This window comes from Pyricularia grisea (assembly GCF_004355905.1).
Source record: "Pyricularia grisea strain NI907 chromosome Unknown Pyricularia_grisea_NI907_Scaffold_4, whole genome shotgun sequence".
NCBI lineage: Eukaryota > Fungi > Ascomycota > Sordariomycetes > Magnaporthales > Pyriculariaceae > Pyricularia > Pyricularia grisea.
The window spans coordinates 3,771,821-3,793,751 of record NW_022156718.1 but is presented as its reverse complement, the minus strand read 5'-3'; the positions used below and the strand labels follow the sequence as shown (position 1 = coordinate 3,793,751).

The window sequence follows — 21,931 nt, the reverse complement described above, 5'->3', positions numbered from 1 at the left end:
CGTTTTTGGCCTATATAAATATATAATATTTTATTAACGTTACGTAAATAAAAAAATAATATATAAAATAAATAAATTCAAATTATAATAAATAATTATATAAATGGTTATATAAATAATTATATTTTTTTAAAAAAAAGTAATTTACCAGCCGAAAATCGACGTTAATTAATATAATATTACCGGACGTCGTTTAAATTTCCGATTTTTTTCGGATATAGGCGATAATATTGTAATACCGTGTAAAAATATTTATTCCGCTATATTATTATTGGCTTTTTTTACTAAATTGGGGGTATTTTAATATTTGTACATATCGTTTGTAAATAATATATAATTCGCCATTATTTCGGAAAAATTTTTATTGGTAAAATTTCCAAATTTTTACCAATTTAGGTTTTTGGAACGTTTTTAAAATTAAATCGATTTTATTTTTTTTTGGAATTTAGCGGTAAAACCAAAAATTAATAACGAATAAATTGAAAAAATTATTTTATAATTTAAAGGTATATAAATAATAAACGTTATTTTTTCCGCCGTTTACCATAGGTTTATTATAATCCGTAAATTCGTAATTTGTAAATAACGTAATAATAAATTCCGTTTCGGTATTTTGGTTAAAATTTAAAAGGAAATTATTTTCGTTCGAATTTACGTTAAATCGACATTATACGGGCGTTTTTACGTTCGAAATTTTATCGTAAAATTCGTTAATAAATTTAACATTTGGGGAAAATAATTTTTCGATTAATTCCCCTAAAAAATTTGTTAATTTATTTATTATAATTATATGGTTAAAAATTAAAAAAAAAAAAAAAAAAAAAAAAAAAACAACGATCGGTTTATAATATAAAACGTTTAAAAATTTTTTATCGATTTAATTCGTTCGTTTAAAATTTAATATGGAATTTTAAATAATCGATATTGGATTTATTTCGGTTAACCCTTTTTTTTTTAAAATAAAAAAAAAAAAAAATTTGGAAAATTAACGAATTTTTTTTTTTCCAAATTATCGCTATTATTTATATAATAAATTATAACACGAATAAAATAAAAATATCGCGGGCAATTACCGGTTTTTAAATAAAAATTTCCAAATATTAAATAAATTTTTACCTATTTAATTTTTATTTTATATTGGTTAATCGAAATTAGATTTTTTATTTTTATTAATTATACCTAATTTGCACCGTTAAATCCGATCAAATAATTAAATTTTCGATTACCCGTTCGACCACGAAAAATACCAAAAATATTACCCCCGGATATAATTTTATTTTAAAATCCAATTGTAAAATAAAGTCGAACGAAAAAAATTGCGAAAAAAACGACGGGAGGCAAACCATTAATTCGAAAAAATGGCCGTATTAATAACCGAATAGTAAAAAAAGGATAACGGACGAAAAATTGTACAAAACGATTTAAACCTGGAAATAAATATAAATTATAATGGTTATATTGGATAATTATATATTAATATGCTATTTTAATTATTATATTAAAAATATTCGCCGTTTATAATCCAATACGGATTTATTAATACCCAAAATCGTTTTCCAACGTATAATAAAGGATTTAATAAATACGGTTACGTTTTACGTTCGTTTATATATTTAAATTAAAATTTTAATGGTTTTATAAAAAACCGGGAAAATATTTTTAATATAATTATTTACGGTTTCGAATTTGGCTGTTATTTACGCCAAACGGATTACGGTATTTACCAAAAATATATTTTTTATCCGATTTATTTTACAAATAATGGGGTATAAAATAAAATTTTAATAAATAATATTTACTTATTTTTATATTTATTTACCTATATATTTCCCTATTTATTTAAATTATATTCGTTTTATTTATTTTATTTGTTTAAATTGGTTAAAATATATTAATTTATTTAACGCAAAATTATAAATAAAAAAAACTTTTAATTTTAATTTTTTTTACTAATTTTAAAAGGGGTTAGTGTAACGGATTCGTGCTGAATGCACGTATCACATGACGTGTTAGAACGACGGGGACACACGTGACCCTCCCTTATATAAACACCCTCCCAGCACGAACAAACAACGGTCTTACACCTTTACCCTTCAGCTTTAATAATAACTCCATTTGGGAACCCAACAGTTGCAGGGCCGTTGGCCTACCCCTTCACAGTTAGAAAATAAAAACCTTTTTTACCGTTAAAATTATATTATATTAATTTTAATAATTATTATAATTTAATTTCCCATATTTTAATTTTAAAATATAAAAAAATCCCGTAATTATCTACTATAACCGTATTTAGGTATAATTTTACATTATAGGCAAAAAATCTCCTTTAAATTTTTCAGGCATTTTATTATAAACAGGTTTTATAACCAATATTTATAACCCTTTTATTTTTTTATTTATTACCTCGCCAAAATCGGGTATTTTAACCCAATCGGCGGTAATAAATAAAAATATAACCCATCCCTAAACATTTTTTTAAATAACCATTCGGTAAATTATTTTAATCGACTTATTAAATACATTTGCATATATTTTATAAAACGTTTATTTGGCCCAAATACGGCGTATAGGGGTTTTGCGACTAAATATTTTATATAATTTTTACGCGCGAAATTTGGCGGTATTTATAATATAAATATAATTTACAATTAAAAATTTGGGTACGTTATAGCAAATAAAAACGCGCAATAAAATTCCCTTAATAAAGGTAAAAAATTAAATAAACGTAAAATAAACCGTTTTATATTATAATTGTTAAATTTGGTATTATAATTTTTAATTTAGGGAATATTTATTTTATTTTATTTTCGAATATTTGGTATATTTGGCTTATATTATGGTTATAAACCGTAATATTTTTTGCCTAATAATACATTTTAATAACCAAATACGCAATTAAAAAATACCAGTACCGATATATAATATAATAAACGGAACTACGTATTACTTAATATTATTAATTAAAAAAAATAGTAATTATCCTATATAACCATTAATTATTTACCAATTTAACCATTTTTTTTGGGAAAACGTTAGTATATTATTAAAATAGGTAATTTTGTGGCGAATTTGGCGTATTATTTTACCAATATTTATAATATTGGTAGGCGAAACGTTTTTAAAAAAATTGTAAAAGATTTGACGGACGAATTTATTTGCCTTATTTTAATAATTAATTTATTATAATAATAAAATAATAACCATTTTTTCCTATTTAGGTATTGTTTTTTTAACTTTTTTAATGGGGATTTAAAAAAAGGTTTCGAAAACGTCCTCCAAATCGTTAAAATTGTCCACATCTTCCCAATATTTGTTATTAATTAGGGCGGGGGTGCGTGTTTTTAAACCAAATTTAAATTATAAATTTTTCCAATATTAATTTTAACGTTTTTTAAATAATTATAAAAAATGGTTATTATAATTTTATTATTTTAAATAATTATATGGGATAGTTATTTATTTTTTGGTAATAAATTTTATTTTAAATTTATTTTCCATTTATTTTTGTTTAAATTTAATCGATATTATATATTTATAATTAACGCGTAATTTCGATTTTTACCGCGATAATATTATATTAAATCGCTTACGCGCGCGGTTTACGAATAATTTAATTTTATCGCTATTATTTGTTTGCTTTTTAAATCTTTTATTGCGGTTTCGTAAATTTTGGGCCTTACGACCGATATCGTTATTTATTTTACGTTTGGGTATTATTTTTGGTTAATTTTTAATTATAATTAAAATTATTATGGAAAATACAGGTTTTTACCCATATTTGTTAACGATATTTATTTTTACAAATGGTAGTTTTTCCAATATAAAATAAAACCGCGATCGAATTATAAGGTTGTAAAATTTGTAAAAATCTGAAATTTTTATTATTGCAATTAAATTCCAAAATTCGGAAATTTTTTTATAAACGGTACCTTTTTAATTGGGTTAACCTTATATCCACCCCGCATTTTATCCAATTAAAAAAACGTTGCTATTTAAAAAAATTTTTACGTTAATTTTAATTAAATTTAACCTTATCCCCCCATAATTTTTATTTTTTTTTGGTAATCGCGTAATAATTTTCGGTTTTTTACCCGATTATTTATCCAGCCCCAATTATTACCGATTTAAATCGTTTATTTGGTAATTATCCCTTATAACCATTTTATTATTTAATTTTAATTAATTATAATATTTTTTTTTTATATTTTATTTCCGCTAAAACGCCTCGCAAAATTTTTAAAATAAAAACAATACGTAAATTTTATACGGGCAAAACGCCCAAAATATCTTTTAAAACCGCGGATAAAGGAAATATCGCCAAAAAACGTAAAAATATACGTTTTAAACCCGGTAATATATTTTTATTTTTTTATTATATATTTAATTTATTTATTTAATTTTATTTTAATTATTATTTTACGGAAAATTCGAAAAATGTAACGAATTTTCGATTTAATTATCCCCAAAATATTTTTTCAACGTTTGGTCCGAAAAATTGCCCACGAATATTTATTTAATTGCAGGTTTTTTACGTTTATTATCGCGGTTTTGCAAAAAACCATTAAAACGTTTTTTACCAATTTTTTTATTGGTAAATTTTTTTATTTTTTTACGTTATAACCATCTATTATAACTATTTTAATATAAAATAATTTTTAATTTTTACGTTATATACGTTCGCCGTATTATTATTTAAGTTAAAAATATAAATTTCGTTAAATTTATTTTTAATATTATAAATGGTTGGACGTACCCGTACGTTAATATATAATTTAAATTTATATCCTATAACGTTATATCCGTTATAAATAGCCCCAAATTTAAAAAAAAAAATAAACGAACCGCCCGTTTTAATATAAATAAACCTTTTAATTAAAAATTATTATAATTTTTTATTATACAACGCCCGCAAATAGGCGGAAAAATAAACAATAAAATTTTTATTATTAAATAACGTATTATCCCGGAAAAAATTTCCAAACCTAATTTTAAATTTTCGGTTAAAAATTTATTTCCGGTCCAAAAAAAAAACGAATTAAATATTTTGCCGTTTAAATTATTTAATTTTACCCCTTATATCGTTAAAAAAATTTTTAACGATAACGAAAAATTTTTTAACGATAACGCCGAATCCGACCAAAAAAAAAAAAACATTAATTTATTATTATATTTAAAAAAAATAATAATACGTTTTATTTTAATTTAATAATTTAATATAATATAAAATAATTATAAAAAATAGTTATAACCTTTTAAAATTTGCGTTATTTTATTTAATTAAATATATAAATATTTTATTTTTTCCAATAATCTTTTCGTAAACCTTAAATTTGTATAAAGCCCGCGGGTTACCCAATTCGGGCCAAGCCCGCGAACCCGCGGGCCCCTATTAACCCGCTAAGAAAACCCATGGGCTTTCACGGGCCCCCATCCCAGTCCCATGGGTTAATGGGCCGGGCCGGGCCCCCAAGCTTTTCGGGCTTTGGCAGGCCTTAGTTATGATAAAACGCGTTAATCATAAGTCGCGAATAGCTTCGTTTGGACACGCTTAGGATTACCACAGGGCCTGACAAATTCAGGTAAAGTTTTGGTGGGGGTAAGTCTCAAAATGTATCTGTTCGATGGTAACACTAGGTGAATACAAGTCGAGTACCAAATAAGGTATTGTTGATGCTGGATAACTCGAACTGGGCTATAGTGTTGGTTGGAGTGGGTGGTTACATCATTTTACCTCATGTACGCTTTTTATCTCAACTGATCGATATACGGATGTCTGTTAAATGCCATGTGCGAACATTTACTGTGTGTAGTTGAGGTGTCTACTCACTACTGAGAGCGTAGTGTTTCCTCGAAAGGATGCCCTTAAAATTATCCTCAGCCCGGACCATCAAACAGAAGAATCATGCGTGCAGCCGTATTATCGTTGATCATCAGTCTAGTCACCATCAGCGCCAAGTCAAACACGAACTAATCTTTGTCAACATGCGAGTAATCGATCTCGTGAAGCCCAGGTCTCGCCAGGGATTGGCATGCCAACCAACAACTTTGGCCGAGTCATCCACTGGCTTGGACTGAGGACTCACCCTCAATTTTCGCGTCTTAAACAACACCAAGGCAAGGGAATGCGCAATAATCAGGCATTCTGCCTAGGACGCAAAAATATCTATAATGATAACGCGACGGTGGAATATGCGTACGGCCAAGTACCCAAAATGTTGTGGGCCATGTTGGTGCTCCAAGTTCAAGTAATATGTTGGTGGACTGAAATTAACCTAGTATGCGGGAGTTATGTTAAGCTTTCACGAAAAGTGACGTGAGGGAACGCCCCTGTATGCACAGGGGAACAGATTTTCTTCTGCCTTGTCATGTAGTGGTTCTCGTTCCTATTCTATTTTAAATCTTTTTTTTATAGAATTTAACATGTCAATTTGCCTGAAAAGCTTGCTCCAGCAGAGCTAAATTATGGCGGATATGATCCTCGAGTATGCATTGTAGAAGCCAAATCCGTGGCAATGTTTCCTATAAGTACCCTACCGATGCCCTTACCCCTTCTTGTTAGTTTCCTTTCGTTTCTTCACCCACCCTAGGGGCCTACCAGAGCACAACCCAACTTTTCAATCCTCTTTTTTAAACCTAACCTCTTTTAATCTTTTTTTTTTCTTTTTGAAATCTCAAAATGCGTCTCACCAGCTACATTGCATCTGCCCTCTTCGGCATGGCCACCGTCGTATGTGCCATGCCGACCGGTTTATCCGGCGCCGATTGGGAATCAGTCCTTGCCGCACGCGGTGCAGAAAACATTCCTACAGCCTACGCCCGCGACTATGACCACGATGTACAACTGATTGAAAAGCGCAAAGACCAGTTGTCAAGAGTGACTATCATTGATAGGACCGGCAAAGGTAGGAGTAGGGGAGGCAAGATGAGACAAGCAGAACAGGATATCTGGAATGTGGCAGCTCAGAAGGCCGCCTCCGCCCAGGGTGCAAACAGCGTCACGATTGTACATCGCCCACACGACGGCGGAGAAACCGGCAGCCAAGACATGGCAGAGCACATCACCGTGAAATTTCCTGGGAAGACTGGACTGGTTCACGTTTACGCGGATGGCACTTTCAGCTCCGAGGCAAATGCCGCACGTGGCAGATCACGACAAGGGATGTCTGCACCAGGCTCGCTAGCCGGGAGTCCAGCGGGATCTCCGCCAGGCTCCCCTACCAGACGTCCATCGGCCTCTGCGCCAGGCTCTCTATCCGCAAGTCCAGCGGGATCTCCGCCAGGCTCGCCATCCAGAAGTTCAGCGGGGTCTACGGGGGGTTGGCCATATGGAAGTTCACCACCAACTGGTCGTCGTGTGATTCCTGATGAGGAAATGTTTTAGTTAACCGGGAGTATATCCTTGGTTTTCATCTGCTACCTGCATTCTGTGCTTTTTACTTCTTTTCGTTCTGCTTTTTGTACAAAGCCTTAATTTTTTAGCTACATTTAATCCGGTCACGATGCATGTTGGGGTGTAATATTACACAGCTTTTGTTTGTTATTATCGCTACCTTCCTTCAATATAGGCTTCTGAATGCGAGACTTACGAATGCAAGAATGTCCCACAACTGGAGAGGGGTTAAGGTGAAGATTTATTAGCTTCAAGGGCAGCAAAGTTCATTCAAGCCCGGAGGGAGAAACATGAACATCAAGCGAAGAAATGTCTCAACCTGAGTCTGCTCTATCATCAGTTCACTATTCTGAAAACAGCCTCTCTCAACTACATTTCCTGCCTATTGGCCTGGAGCTTGATGACCGCTGGCTGCGGCACTAGGATTCACCTCTATAAGCCAACACTCACGACCGAGACTATCTCCTATAAGCTGTCACAGCAAGTTGAATCAGTATGGCATGGTTGCCATGCAACTGTAATTTTCTATATACTGTTGTTGGTAGTATAAGCATCCGCACCCGACAGAGGGCAGGCCAGCCCAGCAGGATCAAGACTATACCACTAAAAGGAGTATTGGCGACTATGTGTAGCTTTTGCATCTCAAATGGTGGCACAAAAGCAAAAGAAAGGCAGACAGACAAATTGAAACACACATTACATCGTGGTCATTGCTGCTTGTAACCCTCCAGTTGCCACGAGGAACCAGCAAAAGACTCTATGTCGTTTGGTCTAGCTGGAACACATGGATCCACGCTCGGGAAAGTATAACAGGGGTCGGCATCCTCTTAGATACTGCTTAGCCTGAGAGGGCTCTGCCTGTTGGGGAAAGAAATGTTTTATTATAGCTTTGCCATAGGTCACGATAGGTGGGGAACAAGGGCCTTATCTGGGCGATTAATGCATTAACTTGCTGATCTTAAGGGTCACGGCGTTTGCTATAATAATACGGAGGACTAAGAGATCCAGAATAAAGCTTTGCGCATTTTTAGAATCTTGAAGTTTTGACAGTGTGATTTCTTACTGGCTCGGATTTCTGAATGGTTCTGTTCTCCCAAAATTTCCTCCAGCCCATCACTAGTCAACCCTTCTGCGCAGGCTTGCAACGCAGCAACATGGTTCCGCTCCACCAATCATAACCGATCGTACTTCATCCCATGCCATCATCTAAAGCCCATATGAGAGATACAGAAAACAAGAAGAAGAGAAGATGCAAATGTACAGAGGAAAGTTCTCAATGTGAAATCCCATCACCCATCACAATCAACCCTCATGCTTCTGCTGCGTTCCGGCAAGGGCACAAATCCACACGGGCCTGTGCATGATGTACGCCTCGACCTGGGGCCTGCGGGTGTCCAGGACGTGGTCGTCAAAGACGCCGGCCTTGACGAAGAGCAAGCCGCGATAGGCGGTGCTCTGGCGGTAGAGCGTGGTGCCGCACTTGGGACAAAAGAAGCTCGTCATGGAGGCGCCCGAGTCGGCCTTGACGGTGATGGATGACAGCGACACGCCGCCCTCCGCCTCGATCGAGACCTGGCTCGACTGCACGCACCAGTTGACGCTGTTGGTGCCGCCTGAGACCTTGCGGCAGTCGGTGCAGTAGCAGAGGCGCTGTTTGAAGTGGTGGTTTATTAATTGGTGATGAGGATGAAGATGAAGTGAGGTAGAGAGAGACAGGGAGGGAGAGGTTGCGCTGTGGGATGGATAGATGTAAACTTGGTCGGCGGCTTCCAAACTTACCACCTCGAGAGGATCACCAGCGACGTAGATATTGACGGCTCCGCAGAGACATGAGCCATTGACTTCTGAAGCCATGTTGATGATGGAGGTCTCTGAGCTTTGGGCTTACAGGTTGGAGAAAGAGGATGTAGTGTACGAGATGTTGTAGTTTATTGAACTCTGTGTCTTCTCTGCAGATGCAGACTTCTTGGCGAGCTTCTGGGTAGATTTTGGGAAAGCACAAATCTTTTCTTTGTTCTGATTGATGAAGAAGTCAGGCACAAGTCAACGCAAGGCTCAGTAGCCAAGGTGAGGTGAGGTGGGTATCTGGTGGTAGGTAGGGTAGGTGGGGCTTAGGGCAAAGTGGAGCGCTGTGGAAGACATAGAGGGAACAAGTTATTGTTGTCAATCGTTGGATCAAACGGATGTCAGATTAGATCTAGTCTAGCATTAGATTCTCCCGCTCTCAGAAACTGCTGCGGGGTATGGACGCCCAGATATAGAACTCACCTTCAAGTCACTCACCCAGAGCAGCCTCGTCACCCTCACTTGCTGATCTACGGGAGGAAAACCGGAACCTGCCGACGCAGCAGTGGCAGTTTGACTTGGTAGGAAGCGCAGCATAAGGCAAAAAGAACAGTAGGTCTGAGTCACAGCCAGGTAATGAGATGGTGGTGGAAGAGCCGGGGTAGGAAGGATCCGTGTCAGGTTGCAGCCGGCACGTTGGGCCGACGAGGTGGTGGTTGTTGGTTGGCATGTTTCATTTGGATAAGCTTTGTTTGCTCGTCAAGAGAATGATTGTATCAGTCTGTTTTGTTCCTTTATTTTACCCCGCCTTGTTTGGTTAACGCGTATTGGAATATCTGTACCGCCGGTAGGGGCGGAATGTGGAACAACAAGTCTGCGCAAAGTTACCTCTTGCGAGCGAGAAACAAGTGGTAAAAGTGGCATGAAGTGATGGTGTTGTCGAGCAAAATTGCCGTTTTGGGCATAGAGGCAACGTGACCAAGGAAGATTTTGCGATGGGCGAGACTGATCTACATGTAGTAGTAGTAGTAGTAGTATTAGTTAACGCCGGGCTCGGCCCGGCTTGTTAGCCGGCCGTTAGCAACCTCCCGAGGGGTATCTCGGCGCGCGTTCTATCTTCTTTATTTACACAGGGGGAAAACAAGGAGGGCAGAGGCGGATCGTGCCTGACCGGGTTCGGGCCCGGTCCTGCTTAGGGGGTTAGTTCACTGACGCGACCCCGTGCCTAAGGTGTACGGAGGGTTCGTCTGACGGCTTGTGCCGTGAGGTGTGGGTGAAAAGGCAATAAATCTATTCCTCGTCAGAGTTCAAGTCGCTTACGATCGGTGTCCCTAGGCGTAAAGTGCGTTCGTGGCGCGCGGGGCGCTGGCGGGCCGCTCTGGGGCGGGCGCTGAAATAGTTGGTGGCTATCGAAAACGCCTCAAAGCTTTTCGGTTGCCCGAGGCTTGTCTGGAAGAATTTGCGGCGTTGGGCGCGGTCTGGCGGCCCGACCGGCCGGTCGTTGTCAGGCCACGGCCAGTTTCTCCACACCGCCCGCGAAAAGCGGCAATGCACCGGGTGTTCAGGGGAGGTCCGCTTCCAGCACCAGGCACACGAGGTGTTTACATCCTGGTAATTAAAACGGTCATGGTAGGCTTTGAAATCGCCGTGGCCGGTCCTCATGGCCAAATAATGGCCCAGTAGGGGTCTTGGCAAACGCAATTCCTCGGGCTCCTTTCTTGGTATGTATTGGAATTTCCATTCCCTATATGCGGGGGACCGTTCACAGAATTCTTTACGCCACCAGTCCTTTTCTATATTCGAAAGGATGGCTCTAAGGACCGTGCCGGCACCGCTATACGTGGTTTGCTGAGCCCTCGGGTCTGGGTCCGGCGGTCCGGCGGAGCCGGCCTTGGCCAGCTCGTCAGCCCGGTCGTTTCCCGGGATTCCCTGGTGCCCAGGGCACCAACGGACCCGAACCTCGGTACCTTGTTTTCGAAATAAATCGACAAGATTATGGAATTCCAAAAAGGCCCATTGGGACGAACGCGGCGCGTCGCCTCTAAGACCCCAAATAACCGAGGTGCTGTCCACACCAATCCAGATCCGGGCGCCTGGCTGGGCCCTGGCTGCCGCCTGTAGCCCTCTTAGGGCGCCAATCGCCTCGGCGTCGAAAACGTGGCTTTCCGGCGTAATAGATGCGGAGCCTGCGGCAAATTCCAGGCCCGCCCTAAAAGCGGCCCATCCGTACCCTATTTGGACGCAGTTATTTTCGTGTTTTTCCGAACCGTCCGTATATACCACGATATCGTCAGGTGATACCATGTCCAGCCATTCCATAAAGCGGCGGGCCGCTTCCTCTTTTGGGACTCCTCCGGTGGGGTCAGTGCGAGAATCCGGGGCATTGCGAGGTGCGCGCAACTCTAGTCTCCGGATCCGCGGGAGAAGTTGTGCAGCCGTTTGCAGGGTCGTGGCCGAATGGCCCGAGTTGCGGGCACGAGGTGTTTCACGCAGGCGGCTGACAAGGGGGTGCCCCTTGTCCGCGAGCCTTAGTCGGGCGCCGTATTTCAGGCGGGTGTAGGCCAGCGCGACGCGGGCCGAGGGTAATCCTGCGTCCCTGAGAACAGTGGACGAGGGGGTGGTTTTATACGCCGGGAGGATTGCCCGTGCCGCTAAAACCAGCGGTTTGTTCAGTGCTTTGAGGAGTCCTCTTTGCTTATGCGCTGGGTTGTACCATGCCTCGGCTGCGTAGGTGGCCGATGAACCCACGCATGCCACCGCTGCCTTGCGAAATGCAGCCGCAGGCGGTCCGTATTTTACTGCCCCAAAGCTTTTGAGGTGAGCAGCGACCGCCATTGCTTTGGCAGCCCTTTCGGCCACGTGGCGGCGCCCGTCTAGCCGTCGGCTGAACCAAAAGCCAAGCCAACGCATGCCCGGGTAACGCTCGGCCCCGGAGGCGCTTTGTCCGCGTCGACCGCCCGGTAGTTGGACCGGGGTAACCGTTCTACCATTAATCCGGATTTCCGGGTTGCGACNATTAATAAACAATATTCCGTTAATTTCGAGCCAAAGTACGTCCCGCGTATTTTGGCCCTGCGGTAACCGTCGTTGTGCGGCCCCTAGGGCTGCCCCCTTCTTGACGTAGGTGAGCACCCGGGGCCGGAACCCAGTCATGGCTTCGTAAGTGCTCGCGTGCCATTCGTCCACTGGCGCAAAAACATCATAGCCCGGGTGCGTTTGTGTAGTCGTCTTTAGCCCGCACCATGGCTCTTGGACGTTAACCAGGTCCACTTCTCTCTGGTGGCATAACTCCAACAGGCTCAGATGCACACCCATCCTTTTGCCTACGTTGGCCCAAACTACGTCGAGGCGTTCCCGCTGCATGTTGCCGAGCGAATATTTCGTCATATCAATCGATGGGTTGCTTCCAAGTCTATCACATCAGCGGGGCAAGGTTCGGCAGCCGCTGCGTCCTCCTCCATTTCGGCTGCCCAAACGATTTCTTCGTGCACGCGTTCCTGTTCGGCCTGCAGGAAGTTGCGGATGTCCGCCCCTGCCGCCTCGCATGGCCGCGCTCTTTTGTTTGAGATGCTCGATCGGGAGCTCGAGGTTTGCGAATGCTGCGATGAGGTGCTTAGGACCGGGATTGCAGGTGCTGGCTCTCGGCGGGCCGCCTCAGCCCGGTCGTTGATAATCGCGGCACGGTTGGCACGTCCGATTCTGCGGATCCCCTTTAGTTTACGCTGTAAAGGTCGTTCAAGCTTCCCATTTACCACCAAAGGTCGGGCAGGGCAGTTCTCATGTCCGGATGGGAAATGGCCGTGGCAGTTAACGCATTTGGGGGCTGCTTTGCACGGCTCTTCCTCTGTCGCATGTTTTGCTTCACCACATATGCCGCAACGCGCTTGCCGTACGCAGCGACGTATTTCGCAATATCCCTGGCAGCCATCGTGGTGGTGTGTAATTTTGCGTGACTTTTCAACCTTCCGCGCACGTTTCGACACTCCAAAAAGCTGAAAAGGCTTTACGGGTTGAAGGAAAGACACTATCCACGTGCCCTCAGCCGTATGCGGGTCGTATCCATGCTTGGAAATGTGCCAGTTGACTGGCTGCTGGCCTGCTGCCACGGTAATCTCCTCCTGGATTACATCATGTACGTCCTTTCTTCCGTCCAGGCAATTGAGCGTTCGGGGCACTCCAGAGACGGCGTATATGTGCCAGGTTGTCGGGACAGTAACTTCCCGCGCGTCCAATGCGTCCATAATGGCCTTGACTGCGTTGGGGTTGAGGAGTTTTTGCCGTATTTCCTCAGAGGCCACCGTAACACCCCAGCCCGTGGGGGTACGTTTGGCGTTTGGGATTTCACTGTGTGGCACCGAGACCAATTCGGCCAATTTGGTGGTTACCGCGTATGGCTCCCTCGTCACCATCCGCAATTTGTCATTTACGCGGATCAGGATCCGGTTGGCCGGCTGTTCTGTCAAACGTTTCGGGGCTTGGGGGCGGTCCCGGCCCGATTGGGAGGGAGCTGCGGAGCTGTCAGGTGCATTGCCGGGCGTCGTACGTATCGGGTACGAGCGCGTGGCCGGGGTTAAAATTCGCGTTGGGGCCGCCGCTGGTGGCGTGGCGGCTCGCTCGGCCCATATGACCGATTTGTTAGTGGGCGTGCCTTTGCCTTTGGAGGCCGACGACGCCGTGCCCGTCCTTGTAATTAAGATGCTGCGCCTTTCGCTGGAACTGGTCGGCGAACGCGACGGGGAGCGCGAACGCTCTTTTTCAGGGAGGGTGCGACTGAGGAACCAGCCGCTGATCACATCATCAAGTTCGAGAACAATTCTCCTAAGCGCGGCGTCCTCCGGGGCCTGTAAGCTTTCGAGCTTGGCTGCAAAAACCTCTTCGAGCCAGCTGCCGACTATTTCCACGTTTTCCAGCTCCTGCTGCAGTGTTTTGATGGCCAGGGCCGGGAGGCTGGAGTACCTTCCGCGGCCGGCCGGCTCAGGCGCATTAGCGGTGCGCGTGTCGAGAGATACGTGTTCCGACTCGGCCTGGCCCGGCGGCAAAGCCTGCGGCGTGCTCTGCGGGCGCGCGCGGCGGTTTGAGACCTCTGGTGAGGCCATGACGACCGGCGCCCGGAGGGCGAAAATTCTTCAGCTGTTAAGCTTATTGGTGTGTTTGGGTGTGAATCGCTAACAAAGGTGGGTCTGACCCATGAATGGTGGAGGATGCTTGGACTGATCTACATGTGGCTTACGTCCCGTCCCATTGGAACCAACGAATATGGCGTGAGCTAAAATGTTTTGATGTCGTTCATCTTTCATTCTCCCCTGCATTAATTCACCTGGCCTACCGATTTGTCTCGGTGTATAAAATCCCGATTCACATCCAGCTTGGTAGACGCAAGCTACAGCCAACGGACAGTAGGTTGCCCTACAACCGGCAGTACAGCCTGGCCAAGACGTTATTATCCTTGAAATGCAACCATACCGTTGTGTGCCGTTGATTGAACGGAGAGAACTCCACCCCTGTGCATGCATCGCCCTTCGCCCACTCAAGCCACTAAATGCAGGGGACGTCGTCTATCGAAACAACGATCACAAAAAGGAACCCACGAAAGAAACAAGAATAACACAGGGAGACAAATCAGCTATGCAGGAGTTCCCCGGCATCCGGGTTTTCTTGATGATCTTGACCCCTTGCATAGTTTGATGTGATGCTTGCAATGATGCGAGTTATTAGCCGGCGCACTGCGACCCTGTTGAATGCGAGTGTAACATTTTCCCTCTTGATGTACCGGATTTACGTCTAGATATAGTTTTAGCACGTGTTTGTCAAGTGTCTCAATTAGGAATGTTTCTTCTCTCCGTACGAGGCAGCTGAATATTTGCCCAAATGTCAGCCCAACCGCTGTCCGCCCAGCCGCCACCTGTCTCAGGTGTAGTGCAGTGTAACCAAGCGGTCCGAGCCAAACCTACCGCAGGGAAGGTGAAATGCAACGTCTTTGTCTTTGCTTTCTCCACTCGAACAGAATTAAGCTTACTTGAGCCCTAGGAACTCGAAGGCTGCTACTACTGTTGTCGCTGATACTACTACTGCTATTGATACTGCTGCTTTAGCTGCCACCATTGCTGCTACCATCACTGGAAAGTTCCGCGCCAGAAAGTCCTCCGCCGCAACTGCAGCTATTGCAGTCACTGTCGGCCATGCTTGACCCAAAGATTTTGCCCAGGCCCACCAGCCTGCAGTCGGGAGCCACGCCCTTTTGCCCCTTGTAGGCATGGCTTTCATGGCGTTGATCTTTCATTCTCCATTACGAAGCACTAATGATGCAATGCTTGGCTTTCTTGTGCAGGTTGTTTGGTCAGTCCTGCTACTACTAGTGGTGAGCACACACAACCCACAAAATGTTTGAGTGTCTGCTTCGCTTGGAGACGAGCCATTGTTATGAACAGTCGTGAAAATGGGTACTTCGAATAATTTCTCCGCAAGATATACATTTTGAGAGGGTTAAGCGGCGTTACGGTCGATGTATGGCTCGCCGTGGAATTGCCAGCTCGCACTATGTATTATTTCTGTGATTATAGCAGATGTTCGTTTTGAATCGAGAGTGGCGTCCAGCTCGGATGCTTGTTGATATCCAGCATCTCACTGGCTTTCAGAAGCTGACATGCAAGCCGATATCTGCGTTTTAATAGGCTCTTCTCATCTTTGGTCTCTGCAAAAATCCGTGGGTCTTGCTTGCATAGTCAAAATCGGGCCCCAAATTTTCTAAAACATAATTTGTACTGTCACGGTCAGGACAAAGGTTAGTAGCTATATCGATCGTATCATACAAAGGTAAACGCAGGATTTACATATCACGGGAGAAACAGGAAGAAGCAGCCGTCTCGACGAAAGACTCAAATCGAAACCAACACTCATTGGCGCTCGATGCTGAGAATTTCAACAGATCATCCGTCCATCCCCCCACCTTTTTTTGTATATACCCACAACCTCTTTGTATATACCCACCACCAACACCGGCATCCCATAACGAGCAAGTTATCGGATATGGTGTAGTGGCTAACATACGACGCTCTCAATTACGAGTTCCGTCGTGCCCGGGGTTCGATTCCCCGTATCCGAGGCCTCCGGCACATTTCTGCGCCCGGCTAGCTCAATCGGTAGAGCGTGAGACTCTTAAGAATCTCCGGATCTCGCAATATCTCAAGGCTGTGGGTTCGACCCCCACGTCGGGCTCAATTCCTGACGGCGCATGTCTTTTTGTCTGTGAGAGAAACGATCTTGACTCGACTGAAACTAGGAGCGTAGCGGGTCAGGTTCAAGTTGAGCGTCCGGAGGATCTCGTCCAAATCTCAGTCTTTCCCTCCCATACCGAAAGGTAAGGGACTGCAAAATTACGGGATCCGAACCTGTGCGGATTTGTGCCAGTATTTAGATGGGAAGCCAAGCTAGACTGATCACCCAGGGAAAAAAAATCATAAAATGAGACTTAAGAGCCCCAAGTGGAACGAGCACCTTTAGACAATTGATGCAACACCTTCAAAAGGTTTGGTTCCGGACCTTGACTCAGACTGAAGGGAGAGCCAGGTCAAAAGAGAAATGGCCAAGTGTGAATGCTGTCGCATTAGATAATCCGATAGATCGAGTTATCACATGACAGCGAGCGCTGAGTCAGCATTAGGAGCAGGATACAAGAGCCTCTGCGCTCTTTTGGCTAGATAGCGCTGTTCAACCCAATAATACATGGCTCCCCTACCTTATAATTCAGGCTGCACATGGTCCTTAGTGTGTGTCAAATGTGATAGACAAATTGCGTCCTTATCGAGCACCCGATAAGGCTGACTGGGCAGCCAGGGCAGATTTATGCAGTTAACAACCCCTTCGGAAAAGGTGTCTTGGCTCCTGTGTCGTCCGTCTGTCAGGTGATTGAGCGAAGTACTCGTCTCCCTTTTTTTTTTTTTTTTTTTTTTTTTTTTTTTTTTCTCTTCTTCTTCAGTCTCCGGTCATTTCGCAGAGCGACAACATGCTGATAGCATGGGATGCCTTGTTTCGCGATTGGGTTGGGGTACAGCGGCTGTTTTATGTGGCTATATTTATTCCGCGGTACGCAATCTAGCGTCGTTGACAAATCTGAAATTAGTCCGCCCCTTATTTCTACGAATCAGCACACCAATTGTGACGCAGGCGATCATCTGAAATTTTCCCAAGCATGCGGTACCGTCCGATCGCTACCGAACGACTCGTTTGATTAGAAGATGTTACCTTGCTAGTCTACGCGTAGGTCGTGTCGTCCAATTTGAACGTGATTAATATTAAAAAAGTGTGTATTTATGTTCACCACAACGAAAAATTTATACTGTTCTCCGGCTTCCTCCTCCAAGCTTGTAACTTCTTGACAAAATCCGGGCCATCCAAACCATAAAGCGGATTCTGCATGCCTTTATATTCATACGGCCGTGACAAATCCCCCCGGACGAGCCGCGCTTGACACTTCTCGTCGACTCCAAAAGTGACTTCAGTCATAGATGCGGGGATTTTGCCAAAAGTGAGGTCGGAATTCGGTGCCAGGCTGACCAGATCGTACAAGGTGTCCTGTCCCAGCGCAGGATCGGCTTTTCGGATTGTGATGATGCATTTTTGAGTCAATCCAAGAGCGGCGTCGGGAAGGAGGGCCAGAGCGATGGCCATGATGAGGGTGGTTTGTAGTTGCATATTGAATATTATTGTGGAGATATTTTTGTCTTTTTTTCTTGTTTTTAAAAAAAAATACTAAATAAGAATTAATTGACAAGGAGGAAATTTAACGAAGAGAAGTAAGATATTAGCGAGAGAAAAGAGGAAATCACCATAGGGGGGAATATTTCTACTGATCGTTGGAGAGGCAGAGAGGTTTCTTTTATACTTGGAACGAACGGTGAGGCTCCAGGGATGATAGCATTGGCATGATCCGTGTCAAGACTCGCAATCAAACCTGAGCCATATATCCATGTCACGCTACGTCCCTACCTATCATCGGAAGCTTAGTAAGTTCAAATCTACGCGATTCAAACCAGCGCTGAATTGGACCGGCAGTTGTCAAGAGGAGCTGTGCCAAAAATACAGTTTCACCTAATTTTATCCCCACGCATTGTGATGAGGCCATAAACAGAAGGCGTGGGAGAGAATCCCAATTTGTCTGGTCTACAATCCATTTTGCCTGGAGAGCCAACGCCCGCCGCGCGAAGAATGATACGAACAAAATCTGTCGAAGTTTGGATTTCTCCAATTAACCTTCATGTAAAAGTAAAACAAATTATACAGAGTAACTATCTAGATTTGCAGTACGAAATTGTTCCAAACTAATGACTGGTCACCGGTCTTGTCTGGCTGCCGTGAATTGTAAGGTTTGCTATCGAGTGTCTACAAACCTTGAACCGGAATTAGCAACTTTTGCCGGATAGCTTCTGGCAATATAGGTGCTTTAAAGGAGATGCTATAGACGGAATAATTGCTTTGGGGCCTTGTTCCTCGCCTGACATGATCTCTATTTATACCGAGGTCAAGCAAGATACGAAAAGATAGTAGGAGTAGCAACCTCTTGACGCAGGTGTAAACATTAAGATTTATTGTAATAAAATAAACCAAGAATCCCAATATTAATTCCCTCGCTCTTTCAACTACTATAACGGAGCTCAAAAGGGACCGTCTCGACCGTCTGCCAGTTGTCCACATCCCCCTGATCCGGATCGCCAAAGAGCCGCAGCACACTAACCAGAATTGCATATCGACCCTCCCCCAATCGACCTCCCCCAGCCATCAACCCTGTAAATTTAATTGACCCAGCCGCACCCTTGGCAAACACTGCCTGCGGGGACCCCATCATCTGACCAAACGTCTTGTGCCCAAGCCACGCAGTCGTAGAATTACTCATGGCAACTCCCGTCGCGTTCGTGAACGTCGGCTCCACAAGCTCATACCGCATCACGCGTGTAGGCAGCCTGGGATACACCGTGACGACAATCCCACTCGAGGACGACGACGACCCCTCCCCACTGGGCAGCGTAACGACGTCTCCGGCGGCAAACCGAGGCGTCACGAACAACTCCTGCGCGGTGAGCACGACGGCCCGACGCATCGAGCCCGCGTTCCCGACGTACGGAATGCTTAGCACGTCGCCGTTGCTGCCGTTGAACTGCAGATACCCAGAGTAAATCGGCCAGCGCCCACCCTCGACCCCCTGCGGCGGCGTGCAACGCACCGCAATCTCGGCCTCGCCGCCCGCGGGGACGGAGACCGAGTCGGTGGAAAAGCTGATGGCCGCGGGGGCGTCGATCGTCTGCAGCGGCATGCTCGTCAGGCTGTCGGCGTCGGGCCCCATGGCGTAGATGGTCGCGGCGGCGGTGTGCGACAGGCTGTAGACGGCGGGGACGTCGCCCGTGTTGCGCAGCGCCAGCCGCATCTCGCCGACGTGGTGGTCGCTGTCGTTGAAGGAGATGTTTGGTGCGCTGAGCACGCCCTTGGTGTGCGCGGCGTCCCAGAGCTGGACCAGCCCGGCGCCGGCCTGCAGCGGATGGGGGTTTCCAAGCGAGTGGATCGCGGTGCTGGAGAGGAGGGTCTGCAAAGTTGGTGGGTCGAGGGTGTGGTTGTGGGCCTGGAGGAGGAGGGCGGCAGAGGCGGCGACAAAGGGCGCGGCCATGGAGGTGCCGCCGAGGGTAGCCACGCCTTGGCCTTTGTTGTGGAGGTAGGTCGATAGGATGCTGCGGCCCGGCCCGCCAAAGACCGGAGCGGATTGCATTTCCAGGGTCGGGCCCCAGCTGCTAAAGCTCGAAACGTAACCGCCTGTCTTGTTGTTGGTGGTCCAGACGACTTTGGGCTTGGACTTGGTTGGGTTGGTGAGGGTCACGGTGACGTTGGAGCCGGCGGACAGTGCGTTACGCCACTCGGTGGCTGGGGTCGGCGTTGTTGTGGCGATGAAGGTTTGCAGGTCGTCGTTGACTATGCTGCGGATTCTGTGGAGGAGGGGGAGTTTGTGAGTTGTCAGTTTGAGGTTCTCTGGGTCAATGAGGCGCAAGAAGTTCAGGATATGTGCCTTACATATCTTCACTGGCCCAGAACATCATATGGTTGCCGCCCTTTGCTTTGATGTTTTCTCGCTGAGTTCGGAAAATACAAGAATTTGCTGGAGTCCTTTCGACCAAGACGAGATACCCCGACAGGTCCGGGACGGAATCTGGAATCGTTTGGCAACCGCCTACCACAGTGCCATTGACCACAAAACTATTCAGATCAATCAAAGGAAAGGCCTGCTCATCCGCACTTCCCTCCATGTCGTACCGACCATTGAGCAGCGGCACCCACTCAAACTCTTCAACCTTGCCATCATCTACTACATACTCAGCCAGGGCATAGACAGCCGGCTCCTGGACAGGATCAAAGGACGACACGGAGCTGATATGACGCGCGTCAGCAGGAGCCACAGGGTCAAACAGAGACCCGGTCTCACCGGTATTGCCAATAGCCACAAAAACCGGCACCCCGGCCTCGACAATGCGCGACGCCGTCATCTACACAAAGCTATCGGGCAGCCCACCCGACACGCTGACAGACAGAGTCAAGATGTGATTCCCATCGTCAAACGCCCGCAGCATCCCCGCCGCGATGGTCTCCTCCGTCCCGTACCCGGAACAGTCCATGACGCGATACGCGCCCAGCGTGGCGCCCGGCGCGGCGCCCAGGAACCCAAACTCGTTGGGCAGGGCGGCGACGATGCCCGCGACGTGCATGCCGTGCCCGGCGCAGTCCATGGGGTCGTCGTCAGGGACCGGGGTGACGGCGCCCGCGACGTCCAGGAGCTCGTCGACGCCGACCGAGTCCCAGCCGTGCGTGACGATGCAGTTGGCACCCAGGCAGCCGCCGAGGATGGGGTTGTCGTAGTCGACGCCCGTGTCGACGACGGCGATGCGCACGCCGAGGCCGGTTATGCCGGCGTCGTGCAGGCGGTCGACCTGCGCCATGACGTGTGGGTAGTAGGTGTCGTTGGCGGTGGCGCGGCGGGTGGTTGTGTGGGGTGTGGAATAGTGTGTGCCTAGAGGGATGAAGGATTGCACGTCGTTTTTGGGCATGGAGACGGTCCGGACGGGCCAAATTTGCTTGACGCCGGTCGCCGCGAGGAGGGTCCCTTCTGTCGCGGCGCTGTCGTTCCCGGCGCCGACTAGGTCAAGGGATACACCGTTGAAGATGCGCGACTTCAACGTCTGGCGGATGTGTACGGTCACGTTCGCGGCACTCAGAGTGTCGGTGAGCTGGTCAGGGGTGACGCTATCGTCAAGCTCGACCATATACACTCCCTTGACCACACTGGCCTCATTCTGCGCAGCACGCCGGGAATGGCGATTGGTTGGCTCTCGGGTGTGCGCTGCAGAGGCCACGAGACTAAAGATGCCTGCGAGCGCGAGGGCGCAAATTGTTCTGACCATTGCAGCAAGCCGTCGACAGATTATTGACGGGATGAGGTTGAAGCTGATGGCCTTGACGGAAAGGCAAGAACATGGTTGTCTTAGTCGCCCGTCGCGACGTATTAGATGTTGTCTTGGAGATATTAGTGGGGGACTCCTAATCCTAGTCGATACTGGGAAAATGGAATCTCGTATTTTCTTGGTTGAGTGGAGAGTTTAGGGAAGAGCTATGCCGAAAGTGACCTTACAAATGCCTGAATTGGCAGGTGAATTTGCAATTTGATCTGTACACAATGACGGCATTCAGCACTTTGCCGTTGGGTTTCGGGTATTTGGGGGGGGG

The 21,931-nt window shown here is 45.4% G+C and overlaps 4 protein-coding genes across 4 annotated transcripts; 1 reads left to right on the top strand and 3 right to left on the bottom strand.

Moving 5' to 3' along the window:
- Nucleotides 1–6,676: 6,676 nt before the first annotated feature.
- PgNI_07820 (uncharacterized protein) lies at nt 6,677–7,381 on the top strand (the record flags this gene model as incomplete). The annotated part of the gene is made up of 1 exon (XM_031127826.1): nt 6,677–7,381. One exon carries the CDS (start codon nt 6,677–6,679, stop codon nt 7,379–7,381), a length of 705 nt encoding a protein of 234 aa, XP_030980616.1.
- A 1,075-nt stretch (nt 7,382–8,456) lies between these two features.
- Nucleotides 8,457–10,010, bottom strand: PgNI_07819 (uncharacterized protein). Its single transcript, XM_031127825.1, has 3 exons — nt 9,659–10,010; nt 9,170–9,587; nt 8,457–9,040 (listed from the first exon to the last, which is right to left on the bottom strand). Exons 2-3 carry the CDS (start codon nt 9,242–9,244, stop codon nt 8,693–8,695), a joined length of 423 nt encoding a protein of 140 aa, XP_030980680.1. The 5' UTR covers nt 9,245–9,587; nt 9,659–10,010; the 3' UTR covers nt 8,457–8,692.
- Nucleotides 10,011–17,488: 7,478 nt separating this feature from the next.
- Nucleotides 17,489–17,842, bottom strand: PgNI_07818 (uncharacterized protein; the record flags this gene model as incomplete). Its single annotated transcript, XM_031127824.1, has 1 exon — nt 17,489–17,842. One exon carries the CDS (start codon nt 17,840–17,842, stop codon nt 17,489–17,491), a length of 354 nt encoding a protein of 117 aa, XP_030980681.1.
- A 964-nt stretch (nt 17,843–18,806) lies between these two features.
- On the bottom strand, nt 18,807–21,609 carry PgNI_07817 (uncharacterized protein; the record flags this gene model as incomplete). Its single annotated transcript, XM_031127823.1, has 3 exons — nt 18,807–20,142; nt 20,228–20,697; nt 20,737–21,609. The coding sequence occupies 3 exons, from the start codon at nt 21,607–21,609 to the stop codon at nt 18,807–18,809; spliced, it is 2,679 nt and encodes an 892-aa protein (XP_030981214.1).
- Nucleotides 21,610–21,931: the final 322 nt, after the last annotated feature.